At 44.1% G+C, this 17,302-nt stretch overlaps 2 protein-coding genes across 2 annotated transcripts; one reads left to right on the plus strand and one right to left on the minus strand.

The window, feature by feature from the left end:
* Window positions 1-1,202: 1,202 nt before the first annotated feature.
* On the plus strand, window positions 1,203-5,398 carry LOC125694390 (galectin-related protein A-like). The gene is made up of 4 exons (XM_048947479.1): window positions 1,203-1,296; window positions 2,785-2,873; window positions 3,657-3,831; window positions 4,187-5,398. Exons 1-4 carry the CDS (start codon window positions 1,270-1,272, stop codon window positions 4,328-4,330), a joined length of 435 nt encoding a protein of 144 aa, XP_048803436.1. The 5' UTR covers window positions 1,203-1,269; the 3' UTR covers window positions 4,331-5,398.
* Window positions 5,396-15,444, minus strand: PLEK2 (pleckstrin 2). Its single transcript, XM_048947464.1, has 9 exons — window positions 15,265-15,444; window positions 13,011-13,175; window positions 11,874-12,055; window positions 11,021-11,112; window positions 10,514-10,701; window positions 10,061-10,162; window positions 9,056-9,139; window positions 6,725-6,803; window positions 5,396-6,122 (listed from the first exon to the last, which is right to left on the minus strand). The coding sequence occupies exons 1-9, from the start codon at window positions 15,313-15,315 to the stop codon at window positions 5,995-5,997; spliced, it is 1,071 nt and encodes a 356-aa protein (XP_048803421.1). The 5' UTR covers window positions 15,316-15,444; the 3' UTR covers window positions 5,396-5,994.
* Between the last annotated feature and the right edge of the window lie 1,858 nt (window positions 15,445-17,302).

Consider the following 17,302-nt stretch of genomic DNA (forward strand, 5'->3'; position numbering starts at 1 on the left):
TCTCGTGTTCCAACCGCGCTGCCTCGGGGCCAAGCAAAAGTTATAGCTAACGATGGAGGGGGCTGACAGGCACAGCTGTGGCTGGGTGTGTATGTACGTGTACACAGAGGGGAATATTTATGGGTAAACACAACTCTACGTTTTGATGCCGTTTCTGTCCTTACTCAAGGGAGTAAATATATGATACGTCGTTACAGGGTGTGAAAAAGGCGTGCATTGAGGGGTACGTTCGTAGGTGTGTGCGTGTGTACCGCCGTGTGTACGGCTCTCTGCTGCCCTCTGTAAGGACGCAGAGCACGTGTTCTCCTTTGAAAGGGCTGGAGTGGAAGAAAAAAGGGTATTTTACAAGAAGACACAATGCTTGTGTGTACTATATAGGCCACTCCAAAAGTAACGCCTCCTATTTATTTCCATGGAAACTCCAGCGGGTATAAAGCACAATAACACCATTTGGTCAAGCAAATTCTCAGCTACAAAACACTGTATTTCAACACACTCACCACCATTCACTGTGCGTTTTCACCAGCGATGAACAAGAGCCAGCATGCTGCACATGTAAAAATCTGCATGTCCATCTGCAACACAGTTTGTCCATCACATTGCTGTCACCACTGCTGAAATGCACCACTCACCACCTCACTGTGCTCACATCCACACTTTGGTCTCCATAAATGTTCAGCAAATGCTAATGAATGCCAATGGGTGCCATTTTTTTTCTGCATTCAGTGCCACACCTTTGGTTCATATGCTCTTCCATGTCAAACACCATTTTGACAGGCTGCCCCTCTGCTGCCATCTGTCACATGGTGATAAAATGTAACAGAATACTGGTGGGAAGTTTCAGCCTCTACTGCCCTACCACCATCTGCTTCTGACATGGTGGGCCAACATCACAAACAGGAGGGATTTATTTCAGAGCAGCCCTCGTATATTTGTATAAACAAATGCAGTGTCTTGCAATACACACACGCACCAATATCTACTTCTTCAATACGTACACACAGACACAAAGGATATGCCTGGTCCTCCAGGCGGGTGGCAGGGTGCTTCATGCTGCTGCTCACTCCCTTGGCTGTGGTGCACCCAGGCGTGTGGGCTGTGACTCAGCTGCTTGGCTGGGTGGTGCCCAAATACTGCTCAGCAGAGATAACTCGCCCCCTCTCCTGACATCCTGCCTTTATTCTGGGCTTTTTGTTTGTTTTTGTCATCACAAGAGAAAAGCTCCTCCAGGAACTCCTACAGCAGAGCAGTGTGTGCGACACAGCAGTGATGACAGAGAAGGAGAGGTGTCCCAAAGTAAGTGAGCAAAGGGGTCCCAGGGCTCCTGAACAGAAAATAGGGGAAGGGGGCCATGTCCCTGCACACACACCTGCACACTCTGCAAGGTGCTGCAGGAGCTTGTACTGCTGCTGGCTATATGGCATCTTGAGTATTTCTCACCTGTACTAACAACTCAGCTTTGGCTGAATGACTGCGTGTGGACAGCTGTGCTCCTGAGCTGATTTCAGTCATGCTGGAAGAGCTGGAAATGTTAAGACCTTATGGTTATGGTTTGATCTATTCTAGTTTGATCCCATATGCCTTTATTGACTCTTCTTCCTATGGGGCACCAATGTGCCAACTATTTTTCAACCTGTACTTTCAATTTGGGGGTAACATCTTGCACAGGCAAGAAAGGAGCTGTGATGTGACACAGGACCTGTGTGATGATAAAGTTCATTTAGCCTCTACTAGCTACTTTCTCCAATTTGATTTTAAGTATCTCTTTAAAGCCAGTCTCCTTACTTGAGGAGCTGCTCCCGACCTAAAAATATGAGGAGGCTGATACTTTGCTTTTGTTATGAGGATTCATAACACACCTACTGAGTCACCTGCCCAGCTCTGCAAGGGTAAATGTACATTGTTAACAATCATCAGTAGTGGTGATGGTGTCATTTTTTTCATTCATTTTTTCCAGCACTGGCACTGTTAGGAGCTAGGGGTTTATTAATGCATCTGAAGTGTGGTAAATGTTGGCTGGATGTAAATATCAAGAAGGGGAAAAGAACTGCTTAAGGTCATCTTAGCAAAAGGTATAGCTAGTATACTGAAATTAGGAAATGCAGTATAGGTGAAATGCTTTCTATCTTGAATTTGTGTTCCCACTAAGTAAGCTAGCATTCAATAATTCAAGATTCTAACACTGGACATATTTTCCAATCATCTGAATTTGAAAACATATATGAAATACCCGTGGCAATGTACACTTGAATGGAAGCCCATGTGTTTCCATGCAAATGTAGAGGTTCTGATAGCCAAACTACTAAATCATACATATACTGTGCAAGTCTTCTAGAAGAAAATTAACTTTTTCTTTGGAACACCGGAATAACGAAATGAATTGTTATCTGTAAGAGTGTCTGCTGTGCATTGGCTTGGAAAATTATCAGTGTTACGCAAACTGCTAATAACACTTGTGTTTCACAGCAGCTTCTCTCTGACTGCGATGTACACAGAGTGATTACATGCTACAGGATAATACTCCAAATGCCCCCATTGCTTTATTTTGCAAGGTCTATCTTAGTTTTCCTTGCCAACCAGTGCTTCTATTAGTTTCTCCAATGATCCTTGAAGCAGCCAGAGAATTACTTGAAACAAGTACATGTAGCTCTGGTTTGCCAGAGGAGTTTGCAACTGGAGTGAATGGGGAAAATGCAGTTCCACCCAAATCCCCTTTTACGTATAAAAATACAATAAAACTATCAGAGGTGACCAACTGCAGCTCGTTTCCCCTCTTCCCTGTAGGTGGAGCAGTATGTTGGTGAAATTAAAGGCGGACTGAGACCTGCCATGAGACTCACTGTCATAGGAATGGTACCTTCCAACCCCAAGAGGTAGGTAAAGAGGCTGATGGAGAAGTCATCCGTGTCATATACTCTTATCTGTATTAAATTCAAAAGATTTTTTTTTTTTGGAAGGATTTTGGAAGGATTTGGAAGGAAGGATTTTTTTTTTTGTATTACTTCCTCCTTTGGAAGGAAGGAAGTAATACAGATTCACAGTTTATATCTCTATTTAATTTTCCTGCCCCTAGGTTGAGATGAGAAAGTGGAGCAACAATTCACTGTTAGAACTTTCTGACTGCTCTACCACCATTTTCTACTCCTTGCCTTTATCTAACATGAACTAGAGGGGGTGAACAAATGACATTTCTCTCCTAGGAACAGGTTCAACACAGGACCTGTATCTAGTCTGTCTGCTGGTGTCTGAAATCAAAACCACTTGAAAAATAGCAGTTTTGGCACAGGGAATGAATGTGCATTGCTTTGTTTAATCTAGATGACAGCAATTATGCTATCCTTACTTTTTTTTTTTTTTTTTTTTTTTTTCATATTTGGCAATCAATTCCAGCACTTCTACTGGGGAAATGTTGGAATTCAGTCACTCACCAATACTTGTTTTATTTCACTCACAAGAGACAGAAGACAAAATCAGAACTTATTATTGTCCTTCTAGAAACTGGAGGAGAAAGAAAGCATGGCCTACTCTCAACCTTTTCTGCAGCTTCTAAGCCTGTGAGCAGTCTCTTTAGCAGTCCCATCTTTCAAGAATTAAACAGTTAATGTCTGCTGTGCTCCACACTCCCATTTTTACACTGCCATTTGATTGTTTTCCAGCTTTTCAGTGACTCTGCTCTGTGATCCAGTGGATGCAAACAAAGATGTTGGGATGATATTCACAGTTAACTTTAGCGAGAAGTCCATCACACGAAATGCACGAATTGATGGGAAGTGGGGGATAGAAGAGAAGAATATACCCTACTTCCCATTTATAGCAGGGGACACATTTAAGGTAATTTTGGGAGTGCTATAAATAGGGTGGAGGGGAGAAAGGCTGAGAGCTGTATGACTAACTACTGAAATTGCTGGGTTAACAACACTGATATATTCTCATATAGCACAGAGCAACAGTTCAAGCCCTTGCAGGAGAGATTCATTTATTCCTCTAGTTCTACTGAAAGAGCTCTTTATAAAGAGTTTTACTGTATTATTTCAGCATAGAGTAGATTATTTATTAGAGGCATTTCAGAGGAGCTGGTAGACTTTGTGCTTCACCATACCTATTACACAGGGGTTCTAAGTTCACACTGGTGAAATAAGCTCAGCTGCCAACCTCTAGCACCCTCCCCTGTCCTTTTCCATTGCAGATGGAGCTCTTATGTGAACATCAGCAAATAAAGGTCTTGCTAGATGGACGGCAGCTCTGTGACTTCACTCACCGCATTCAGCCCCTGAACCTGGTGAAAGCTTTGCAGATCACAGGCGATGTCAAGCTTACCAAAGTGGCTTAAAAAAAAGAGTTCATAATATTACCAGGGGACGGAAACAAATGCACTTTCTTCTGTCTGAGAAATGTTTTATCTTTTTCTCCTCTTTGATGTTGGAGAACGGGAACTGTCTTTTTTCATTTGCTGATGAAATACACTTTTTTTTTCTCATCCATGTTCAAAAATTGCAGAGATATGGCTGGTCCAGCTAAATCAGAAGACCTATACTGAAATACTTTCTTGTTCTCCCAGATTAGAAGACTATTGATGCTAGGCAGTGTCTCATATTCTCTTGGTTCCCTAACCCCTTAGGCAAGCCAGCTAGTGGAGCCCAGTCCTTTGTGGCGGCTGTTGGTCTTGTTAGTGACTAGAATTGAGTGGCGTGCAAGCAGTGGGATTAAGAAAGGAGAAGTGGGAAATATCTTTGGAAGTCAATAAGAGAGTCTGGAGGCTCCCAGCAAGGCTCATGTTATCAGGAGGGAACTGCTTGTCCAGGAATCTCCGATCAGTCAGCACAAACCCGTATGTGTTTCACAGTACACAGTAGTAGATGCCTTAGCACCATCCCTATCTGTTGCAGGTAGAGTTCTCAGGAACTGAAAGGTTTCAACAGCTGTGGATTTCCCAGCCTTCTCTGGACCAGCCCTTTGTAATTGTATCTGTAGCTGAAACTGTGTCATCCATTTTTGCATATGATTAAAACTGTCTTTGCTAGCAAACTTCTTTACCAGCTTTTGTAAATATTTGAATGCATGCGTATGCTGTGCTGCTATTTCATTGCTGTAGGTTTAGAAAAGAATCCCAAATATATGGCTACTATAATAAATATACAAATAAGAAAGAGGTGGTTTTGTGGATAGAGACTTTGTGACTTTAGGGACGATCTATAGCGTTCTGTCTTTAGAATGATTTAGTGACTCTGCGGAATCTGTCAGATACAGCTACTCAGATAGCAGAAATCTTATAAAAATAGCATATCAGCAGTTTGGTTGGATGTTTCAATCATCTCATATATTCAGTTCTACTCTGCCACTACAGACTGTTTCTCACTTTCCATAGTACTATAAGTTTAAGGTCTATGAAACCATTGTTTTCACTTATTCCTACTGATCTCTGAGAAACATGGTATCTAAAGAGCACAAGAGAATCAAATGCACTGAACTTTTTTTTTGTGATGTATGTTTAATGATTCCAGAGCTAAGCTTGAGCAAGGTTTTTTATCACGGTGTATCAAGAAAGACAGACTCAGACACCAGGGTCTTTCATGACTGTGACTCAGTTCATTCACCTTGATTCAGTCTGTCTGAACTAGTTAAGTTTATAAGCCCCTTTATAAAGGAGAAAGGAGCAAGACATTTTTTGCTTTAGAATAAAGCACAGTCTGAATCTGTCACATGTAGACTGAATACTCAGACAAGAGAATCTTTTTCTTCCATCTTGAAAGATGTAAAGTCCTTGTAAAGTGTGATTTATTTGTAACCACTTGTTGTTCTTTGTCTCTTGGTTAGACCATAAATTCTTCCAGATCTGTGTGATCCTAGCCACCTGGGATTCTGATCTGTCAGGAATTGCCAGGTGCTATGACAACACACATAACAAAAATATAATGTCTAAGGAAAAAAAACCAAACAACCATCACTCCCAGAATGTCACAAATGTGACATTCTTTGGCATGGAGTCCATCTTATTCATGTCAGTGGTTTGATTGCCTCAATCCATTCTGTTCGCTCTGCCTTGGAGCTGGCCTGGATATAATAATGAATGTCTTTCTTGGTGATTATTTTGAAGAGGTTGCCTTGCACATTGCCCTTCACACCTACAGAGAAAAAAAAAAAAAAGTGACAGGTTAGGAAAGTGCACAGAGAACAGCTTTGCAGCAGGTGAAAATTCCTGATATGGAAGAATTTTAATTTAGCGAATTAAGGTGTCAGATCTCTCCATTTCATTACAGATAAGACAGCTAAGGCCATTCTGTCTCTTCTAAATCTGGATTCGAGCAGATCCAAATGAGAGGACATTAAAAAAAAAAAAAAAAAAAAAGACAGCATCAGGGATTTTCTCAAGATTTTGAGTTCAGTAACATCCAAAAAGGCATTTCCTCTTTAGCTGTTAACTCTGGAATAATAATGCGTTCCTTGAGCTCTCTCATGCATCACCTCAATAAGAAAAGTTCATTAAAAAAGGAACACTCAAGATATGCAGAAACAATTAAAACCAAACCAAACCAAAGCAAACAACATCCCCTCTGCCCAGCCCAGCAGCGTGGGGACTCCTGATGGCACAGTTTCTCTCCCTTGCAAGGGGAGCAGAAAGGCTAGCCTGTGTTTGTACAGCCAGCCAAACAACAGACCACTCCCAGCGACTGTAATGCTATCACATAAGCACATATGTAGCAAAGTCTAGGGGCTCACTCTTTACCTGCTGGGACTCCATTGTCCTCCAGAGCAGAGACAAGACAGCCACGAAGAGAAAATCCACCTACTGGTCTGTTCTCTTCCTGATAATAATTAATCAAACAAACACAAACACAAACAAAAACAAGCACAACACAAAGGAGGTGAGACTGAGCTGCAAAGTACCGTAATTAGAATCATTTCCCAGAGTACACCAATTATTTTATGGAGGTAGGGATGCAACACCGGTCTTTCTGGATATAAAACGTTCGAGTCACAAAAATCAGAACATGTAATTCGGTGCATTGCTATTTTGTTTCAGCCTCAGACATTTCTCTGCTACAGCTGAGAATGGTGGAGACTAATTTAAAAGCACTAAAGGCGGGTTAACAATCACATTTCAAACTTAGGCAGTTTTATCAGTAACAACCCATATTAAAACAAACAAAAAATATCTGCAAGTTTTTAGCTTGCAGCTTTTCACTGAGCTTGTATGGAAAAAAATCTGTTTTCCTTTGTAAGATGAAAGGATCTTATGCCTGAACTTCAGACTCTGCAGTCTGATTGTATAGCATTGGAAGGGCAAGTTGCAGTGTAAACAAACAAATGAATGACAAGAAAAAAAAGCAACCAAAAGAAACAAAAAACAACCCCCCCCACACACACATCAAAAGAACAGGGAGGGGGAGGGGGGGGGGGGGGAAAGGTGAACCAGATCCATAAAATCTAAAACTGTTACTCCATTTGTTTCCTTTATAAATCACATAGAACATTCCTGTACATGTTCATCTTAGTATTCTGATGGGTTTTGTGGTACCCTGCGTGACTGGGACTGATGGATCCACATGCCCTTCTAGCTCACTCTCTCTCTTCCATGTAACATGGATGTAACATCCCTGAAGATAAAGTAATAAACTTTCCTATACCTTGAGCAAATTTAAATCTGAGTGGCAGAAATTCTTGTAAATACCTTGAGATCCGGTGCTCTTTAACATCTTTATTAATGACATTGATGAGGGAATTGAGTGCACCCTCAGCAAGTTTGCTGACGACACCAAGCTGAGTGGTGCGGTTGATACGGTGGAAGGAAGGGATGCCATTCAGAGGGACCTCGACAGGCTGGAGGGCTGGGCTCGGGTGAACCTGATGAGGTTCAACACGGCAAAGTGCAAGGTTTTGCATTTGGGCCGGAAGAACCCCAGGCACCCGTACAGGCTGGGAGGAGTGGTCCTTGAGAGCAGCTCGGCAGAGAAGGACCTGGGGGTCCTGATGGACGAGAGACTGAATATGAGCCAGCAGTGCGCTCTGGCAGCTCGAAAGGCAAATGGGATCCTGGGCTCCATCAGGAGAGGGGTGGCCAGCAGGGACAGGGAGGTGATTGTCCCTCTCTACTCGGCTCTTGTGAGGCCCCATCTGGAGTACTGTGTCCAGGTGTGGAGCCCTCAGTACAAGAAAGACATTGAGATTTTGGAAAGGGTCCAGAGGAGGGCGACTAAGATGATCAAGGGGCTGGAGCACCTCCCCTATGAGGACAGGCTGAGGGAGTTGGGCTTGTTCAGCCTGGAGAAGAGAAGGCTGCGGGGTGACCTCATTGCAGCCTATCAATACCTGAAGGGAACCTACACCCAGGAGGGGCGTAAACTCTTCAAAAGGGCTGACAACAGCAGGACTAGGGGAAATGGATCCAAGTTGAAGGAGGGAAGATTTAGGTTGGATGTTAGGGGGAAGTTCTTTACTAGGAGAGTGGTTAGGCCCTGGAACGGGCTGCCCAGGGAGGTTGTGGATGCCCCGTCCTTGGACGTGTTTAAGGCCAGGTTGGACGGGGTCCTGGGCAACCTGATCTGAATGTGTATGTTTGGTGGCCCTGCTAGGCAGGGGGGTTGGAACTACATGGTCCTTGGGGTCCCTTCCAACCCGGGTGATTCTGTGATTCTGTGATCTGTGAGATCAAGGGAACCCTATTCAAGGATGTAAAAAGAACAGAGGAAATCCCAGTGTTGCTCTCAAGTGATGGAATGCCAGTCCAAAAAGACTACAGCCCAGGAAGAATCCCTGCAGGAGCATTGTCACAGACTGTGTGTACACCAAAAGAGTAACCCCAAGGTTGCTGCCCTACATCTAAGGAAAAGGAATCTCAATGGAGAAAAGGTAGGCAGGGGACGCAGGGACAGAGAATCATACAGGGGCAACTCCAAAGGTAAGGCCAGTGAGGCCTTATTCCTCAGGAAATCAACAGAAGAATCCAGGAGGAGATCTGGGAGAGAGAAATATTTACAACATAATTGTGTTGTATTTTCATTATGATATTTAGGTCTGCAAGAGGATTTCTGAGGGTATCATCTCCCCGCTCACATACCTTGGTGGGGTCATAGTAGTGCAGGAAAGCAGGATCAGCTCTCAGAACAAATTTCCTCACCTTCCAGTTTTTCCTCTTGTGTCCCTACAAAATGGAAGAATTAATGTTACTGACAGGACATACAACCTGCAATGGCCATTTTTCTGCAGGCTGTTTGGGCAGTCTTAATAGGGTGCTGAAAAACAGGTGTTTTGCAGCCAACAGAGAAAAAAGCTTTTTTGACATTTTAATAACTCCCAGGTTTTTCTGCTTAACCTCCTTCTTATTCCTTATTCCTTATTCATATTCCTCTTTAATGTTTTCTTATTCCTTTCTTGTGCTGAGAATTGAGAAAGAAGAGTGAAAGGACCAAGAGATTACATAACAGCTCTGCTGTTAACTTCAAATTTGATGTGACTGTGCAGTGCAGGTGGGGATCCCTCTGTGGCTGGCTGTGTTCTGCCGTGAACCAGAGGGATTGGTCCTCATCTTGCTCACCTCTAAGTGTGGGATCACATAAGCAATTACCACGGACAGGTAATTGTGCCTGGAAAAAAAATAGGACTCACCCCCACTAGAGCATCTGTGTGTCTGAGTGACTGCTCGTAAGTTAATGTCCACTTCATGCTAAAATTGAATTGCTCAGCTCTGGAATTCAGTCATGGTCCCCAGAATACTGTGGCTGCTTGGAAAATCCCCACAGGATGGGTTAAACCAGAGGAACAGTGAATCCACTTGGTGTGACTGTAACAGCTCTGGTGGAATTTGTGTGGGACTCTTGATTGTTGCTTTATGCCTTTCAGTATATACTCAGCACGTACGGAATATCCAATTAATCCTGCCAGAGCAGCAAGTTCCATTACTTATATATTTATAACCAGATACTCTCCACTTCATGATGGTAGGCAAGATCCACTCTGCGGGACACAACTCCACGGCTGTGCTCCTGTAACATTCATTCTCCACTGAGCTGTACCAGCTGTCCTTTTTCTTGCTTCCAAGTGATAGTTCAAAGACTATATTTACCTGTTTCACTAAGTATCCTTGCTTCACAATTGTGCCACTTAATTCGGAGATGTTAAATTGTAGCTCTTCCTTGGAATTGAGCATTTTCTTACCGGTCTCAGCCTGCAAGCACAGAATAGATGGTTTCATGTTTGTTTTTCATCTAAATACACTCTTAAGTACAAGATTCTGCATTTTATCTACTTTTAGCTACCATTTCCCAAGCAAATTCTGCTCTACACCTTTTTTAATACCAAATTACTTGATTTGCAGATCTCTCTGTATCCCTGCAGTTGTTTCCAGCAAAAGTTCCAGTACTAAATGTCTGAAAGCCTGAAGTTTCTGCTTCTGTTTGTTTTCACACCTGCATATTTTGCCTACGGGTGCATGTTGTGCACGTCCCCTTTACCGCTGCCCCAGATCAAGCACATGACAAAGGGCAGAGGAGCTGCCACTTGGTAGCCCATCACTTACAAACATGTACAGTGCGGTGGAGTCATCGAGGAACTGCTCAGAGAGGTCACTGTAGCGCGTGGCCCCGGTGCTGCGTGCCCCCACGGGCTTGGTGAAGTTCTCCTCCATCAGCATGGAGGCCAGGGTGACGGCCTCAAACCGAGACACAGCAAAGCTGTTGGAGATGAGCCAGTCCACCAGAGCAGAACCTGCGGGGAGAAAGGCAGCTCTCAGACCAAGGGAACACGCTCTTCCAAGGGCAGATAAATGGTCTTCTGCCTTACAAGCCTTCCTTTGCTGAAACACTTCGGGATCGTCACAAAGGCTTTCAGGGAAGGGTAGGGGTGACAAAAGTGAGGGGTCCTCTGTGTGCTGTGCTTCCATATATCCAATGAGCAAGAGAAAAGAGACGTTGGACAATTCAGCTGCATCAGTACCTTCAACTGGGCCATAACTGATCCCACCACAAAAGCAGTGCCGTGTCTCCCTTGTCCCTGCAACATGTCAGAGGTGAGGCAGCAGGCATACCTGTGAAGGTCTCTTTGTATCTATTGCCTTGTTCCACATTGAGGGTCAGCTTAATTCCAGTACTGCTGTCACGCATTTTATCCACTATGTGGCTGTAAAACAGTACATAGAACAAAGTTGCATAAGTAGAAAGATGGGCAGAAATTGTCACATGCTTCTGTCTGTGCTTAGGCTGCCCTGAAGATTACCAGCACAAAGCTGTGAAACAACCTACATACCTCTCTGACCCTTAGTGCTAAGTGTGGTGTAGCAAAACTTTATTCTCCCAATGCAGAACACTAAGCAGGATGCCTTATAATGTGTCCTGTTGTCAGCAACTGCGAATGAACTGTCCTTCATTTTAAAACACTTCAAACTGAGCCAGAGCCAGATTTCATATACTTTCTCAACACAAATTGAATTAAATTAATGCCAGTTTTCTATACCCTAATAGAAACTCTTGTTTAATATGGTGTACCCTAAAAATCCTAGCCTGGATTCTGGTGGCTGTCAGCTCAGTAAGCTTACCACCATGGCATGTACAAAGTCATCTCTTGGTCTTTCTGCGACATTACAACTTCCAAGATAACAGATCACCCCAGCGTGAATATCTCTGCAGCTGAGTAGCCCTCAAGCCAGCAGTGATATGCCTGTGCAGAACCTCCATGCATCCAAAAATCAGGGTCAGGAAAAAGTGCACTCCCATGCCTCAGCTATAGTGTGTGCAAACCCAGAGGGAGCAGCCAATGTAGACACTCCTGGTGACGAAGGAGCAGATCTGTGCTGAGAGAAGCTTCCCTTCACCACCCCATCCAGCGGCTCAGGTGCTTTGCAGAGTACAGCAACAATGGAAGAAGAAACCATGAACACTTACTGGAGGCTGATGTTCTCTAGCAATTTGAAAGAGTTCTTCATTCTGTGAAGCTCTTGCACCTGTACTGGGTGACCAGCATGAATAGCTCCAGTGATGTCCAAAGCCCAAGAGTCTCGCTCTTCTCTAGAGCAACATTCAAGGAAATAGTCTGTGTTGGTTTTTGTCTTTAGTTTGATAAGTAACTGCAAAGAGAGAAGTGCAAAGCAGTAACAATGTTTAGCTTTTGTTCTTCACTTGCATTTTGCTTCTTTCACCACCGGTCCAAGTAAAAGAAATTGGTGTGTTATGGCATCCCAGCTGGGTAGTAGCAAGAAACTACTGACCTGAAAGATGCTGGGCACAGCTCTGTTTTGGGGAGAGAGAACTTTTTTTTCCCCCTAAAGCCCTGAGTTTTCAGTTACAAGCATAGTTTTCATGCATGGAGCACAAGTTTGGAAGAGAACACATCACCCAGATTCCAGAGTACATAGCAGCATTCTGTTGACCCCAGAGCCTTCACATCCAGATCTCTGCTTTCTGAGCAACTACAGGCTCTCTCTAGGATCATTCTGCCATGAGAAAGGCTGAAATAGCAAACAATTTACAGAGTCATTTCCTTCTGGCCCCGCTCTGGAGAGGTCTGTGTCACCCACTGGTGAGCAGAGAAACACGGGAGGCACTTTCCCTTCCACAGCCTTTCTGCTGGAAACTTTCCACAGCACTGAAGTCCCAGTGAGTGGAAAAGGGAATCTGAAATGGCCAGGAGCACTCCATGGAGACAGCTGGGTTTAGGGCAATTACTGAGGTGATGAGCTGCCATTTTTTCCCAGTCCTCCTCAGGTTTTGTTGAGCTGCTTATGTCCACTGTTTGCACACTCTTAGGTTGATGCATTTGTTCCAGTGTGCATGGGAGAGACTTTGTTTTGTTGAATGTTCCCCAGATTTGAGCAGAAGGGATGACAAAGACACAAGGAAAGAGTTAATTTCTAGTCCTGGTTACATTGCAAATGGCTGTTTGCTTTTGGCTGCACCTACTCCTGGAAATACATACCTCAGTGATATGGTTGCAACAGTGAAAGAAATCAAGAGGAGGGGAAAGGTAAGGGAGAAATTGGAAAGAGAGTGTCATGGAGGAGGGATACATGTTTCCAGCCATACCGGTCTGTTCTCGTATTCCAGACATGGACAAGTAATAGTGCAGCCATCCAAAAGGATCCTGCCCTTTGGAGAAGACTCCTTCTTGCCTCCTTCAAGTTTATAATACAGCAGCTTATCCTGTAGCAGAACGAACCATCTTACTTTCCAGTTATGAACAATATGTCCCTAGAGGTGAAGAAATCCACATATTAACACAAGCATCAGAAAAATGTTTTTTTCCTTGTTTTTTGTGAAATACCATAAATCAACAACAAACTGAAAAGAACCATGAGAAGTTGTTGTGAGTCCTGTTCTCCCTAAAATACATATATTTAGTAACAAAATAACACAGCTCCATCTACACAAAATCACAGAGTGAGTGTAGAAATGTGACTTGCCTGGTCCTTGCATCCCTTCATGTTGCTACTGGGAGGCTGCCTACCTCAGCCTCCTCGGCTGAAACACTCCCTGTGCTACCATTTCCTGCAAAGGAGTTTTTCTCTTTACTGGCAAAAGACTGAGTGAAGGCTGCTGTCTGATGCATTCTAGGTTGTACAGAATAAAATACCTCCTTTTTCCTCACTGTAAGTAGCCCCCAGCTGCCTTTTGTGCAAGTACATAGGAGAGCATGATGAGTGAGGTGGGGTACCGGCAGGCTCAGTTCTCTCTGCGGGTCAGGCCCCAGCCAGGAGCTGGCTGCCTTTCTGTGAGTGAGGGAGCATCCTGGACTGCAGGCAAAGTGCCGGGCATAGGAAGCTCTGAGGCTGGGAGAAGTAGGCACTGCCAGGAGGAAGGAATATAGAAGGTCCAGTCGTGACAGGAATCAGACCCCTTTAACTTGCTATGAGTGAAAGAGAAGCTCAGCAATTTCCAATAAAGGAAGCATAACAAGTCTCTAAAATCCAAAGCACATTAGATCTAATGCTTTTGAGTCTATATTAAACACAGACTATCTAGCTTGGTTTTCTTCTTCCCTTCACCTTCTTCATAGTCTTTCTCACCTGTTGCAAATACCCTTGGCTGTCTTTCCTTTTTTATCACTCTTTCCTTTCTGGAGATTTCCTCTTTTTCAGGAGGTGGTATTTCTCTTTTTCTTTAACCTTATCTGACTCTCACATATTTTACTTCGGAAGTACAGAACATTACAATATTTAATTCAGTCATTTTTAACTCATTGAGCCTTTCTCCTTGTATCAACTCCATTCTCCTTAAGAAATCTTCTTCCTTTACCTGATCACATCCCTTTTTTTCTTATTTTTCTCCAAATCTCTTCCCATTCTTGTTCCCTCCTCAGTTTCCCTTATTCATCCTCTCTCTGGTCTCTTTCCTATCCAATTTCACAGACTTCTGGTAGTTTCAGCTCAGCATACTGACAATGCCCTGTTCCTCTCACAGATACAGTGCCTTTCTTTCCCATCCCAAATCCAATAGCCATGTAAGAGCCACAGAGCATGACCATAGCTTAGACACAAGAGCAGGAGCTGGGATTGCTCCTCCTGCTCCATGGAAGGGGTATTGAGGAGCAGCTCAGACCGCACGTGGCCCGCAGCAGTCCCAGCAGCACAGATCCTGGCAAGGATTACCATCGTGTTAGCACCAGAAGTGCTGACACGTAGTGCAGAAAAGCATTTCCTAAGGCGTGGCAAAGCTTTGAACAAACCTTTGAATTGCACTTGGATTGTGCAAAGACCGTATTAGTCACTGAGCCTTTGTTCTGAAGGCTGCTCAGTGCCCCCTGGTGTCCCTGCCATGGCTGACTCGGTTCTGACCTGTCACACTGTCCAGTTGTTTTCTCATCTCTTACACTGGAACTTGGAGTTGTAGAAGAAAGTAGCTGCTCAGGATGCATTCCTATATTTGTATTGCTCTCATCCTCTTAAAAAAGGACATTCTGTTCCCCATCCTCCCATACAGAACAGCAAACACTGCTCAGCGCCCGCTAAAGAAGGCACAAGCTGTGTGAGGAGACTGTCCAACGCCTCTGTCCAGCCTTCCCACGGCCACTTCCCTGCTGCCACGTAGCCTTTGCCAGGCAATATTTCTGTGTGCTCTTTGCAGAGGTGTGCCCAATTTTCTGATAACTGAGCCATGCTGATAGCTCCCTCCCCTCTGGTCTAACCTAGCACAAGGAACTTGCAGGAGGGCAGTCAGGGCCTGCGGGTCCTGCAGCTCCCCTATAGGAGCCTAGGGGAGCCCTCAAACCCACACCAACAGGCCCTTCAGATGCTGCTTTTCCCTATGGAGGGAACAGCGCAAAGAAGGTCACAGCACCTACCCGCTTGACAAGGAAGCCCTCCTTCAGGACTCCAGTGGTCTCCTCCATCATGGTCCACAAAGAGCAGATCTTCGTCCTGCCTTGAAGCACCCAGGCCCTGGCAGCCCGTTCCTCTGCACGCCTGGAGCTGAGGAGAGCTCATTTTTCTCCGTGATCCTCCTCCTCCACTGTGACGTATGCTCCCATCCCTTCTTTCTCACTTTCTTCCCACCTATGAGATGTTAGTTAAACATTGAGCTGGCTCTGGTGCATTACCTGCCCTCTGGGGAGAGAAACAAAGGGAGGTCTGAAAAGGATCTCAAAGGAATTTCACTGAATTCAGAGCAATAAAAAACCACCCTGCGGTGAGTAAGCCAACACAGGCAGCAGCTTCACAACGGCAAATGAGGTGAGACACGGGGACCGCATGGGGGGAGAAGCAGCACCACAGAACTGCTCCTCAACATTTCAGACAAAGCTATTCCATGGAATTAAGTGCCTCATCTAATAAGTGTATCTTCAAGGCTGCTATAGATCAGAGCACCCCAAGTGTACCAGGTACAGCGAGCACAAGGAGAACTTTACAAACCTAAATAAACTGCTATGACAAATTTATTTTACTGAAGAAGCCCCAGAGTCTCCTAAAGCCCGCCCTGCTTTCAATGGTCGCTGGACATGTAGGCGTAGTTAGGAATACGGGTGTACTTCAACTTAACAACCTGAACTGCTGTGGAAGCAATTGCTTGGGTTTTCAGAACAACAGTTTGATTGGCAAACATTGTGCTGTGACCTCTTGAAACTCTGGAAAACCTGTGAAACAGTGCCTTTTTGTGCCTGAGCATTATTTCATTTTTTAAAACCCCGGACACGACAAACATGTTTGATCAGTCCTGATGAAGTCAGTCAAAATGAGTAACAGTATAACAGTATCTCAGACAGCTGCAGCGTACAGTCTGCTGTACCGTGAGCATTTCCTGACTCGTAGCCAAATGGAGGTGATGAATGCAGATAAAGGTACAGACTGTGATAAGAAGCATGACGCACTGCACAACAAAGCATAACAGAGCACCCGTTGCTATGCATTAAACAAAAAAAAAAGAGAATAAAAATAGAGTTCTTCAGTCAGCCACATTCTCTCAAGCAGATCTGTTGTGTTTGCACTCTGCTCAGACTGCTGGTCACACTTTCATGCATGCAGGAAATGGACCAAGCAAGTCATTATCTTATTTTTTTATTACATTTCTGCCAAGGAAGGAAAAAGGAGATACCAACGAAGGTGTTAATCATGATAACGTACTGGAGACCACCCAAACAATGGCCCTGCATAAATCATGAGAATTACAGTGGGAAACTGACTGCTAATCAAAGTTAAAAACCGAAAATTCCATATAAGCAAAAAGAACGCTGACTGAGATCTCAAAAGCAGGAACCCACCCTGAAGTGAGCAGATCCTTCCATACTCTGTTTGCCACTGTGTAGGCCAGATCCCAGTTTGCTCTTCAGACTGCCTGAAGCAAATGCAGTGAACTTAACAGGACACGCAGAGGATCAGTTTCACTTGCAGGTATGTGGTGTTTTCAAATATATCAGTGTAAATTTTCAGAAAGAAAAATGCTTGTTTGTTTTTTTGGCCTTTAAGCACAAAGGAACTGAACTATTTTTTTTCTTTAAGAACAACCCGTATTCACATGCATAGGTGCATACACAAAAGCGTTGCATTCAGCAGAATCTTGGGAATAAAACTGATGTAGTCAGCAGAAAAGCAGTGAATAACATCACGTCACTAAATTCTCTGTATATCAGAATTAAAGTTAACCCTCTACACATGTGCACTGTCCCACAGCTGTTAAGCTTCAGGCAGTAACAGAAAGTATATGCACTATTCATCCAAGCGGGCACTTGAAGATGCTACCATCGCTGAGTCAAGGACAAGCAGCATTGAATCAAGGTAGAAACAACATACTGATATCGCATTTGTTTCCCAGACCAGCATGCTTTATGTAACAGGCCCCAGGAATACCATGTTCCAGCACACTGTACTTGAGGTTTGCCTTCACAT

Source organism: Lagopus muta, chromosome 6 (assembly GCF_023343835.1).
Source record: "Lagopus muta isolate bLagMut1 chromosome 6, bLagMut1 primary, whole genome shotgun sequence".
Classification (NCBI taxonomy): Eukaryota; Metazoa; Chordata; class Aves; order Galliformes; family Phasianidae; genus Lagopus; species Lagopus muta.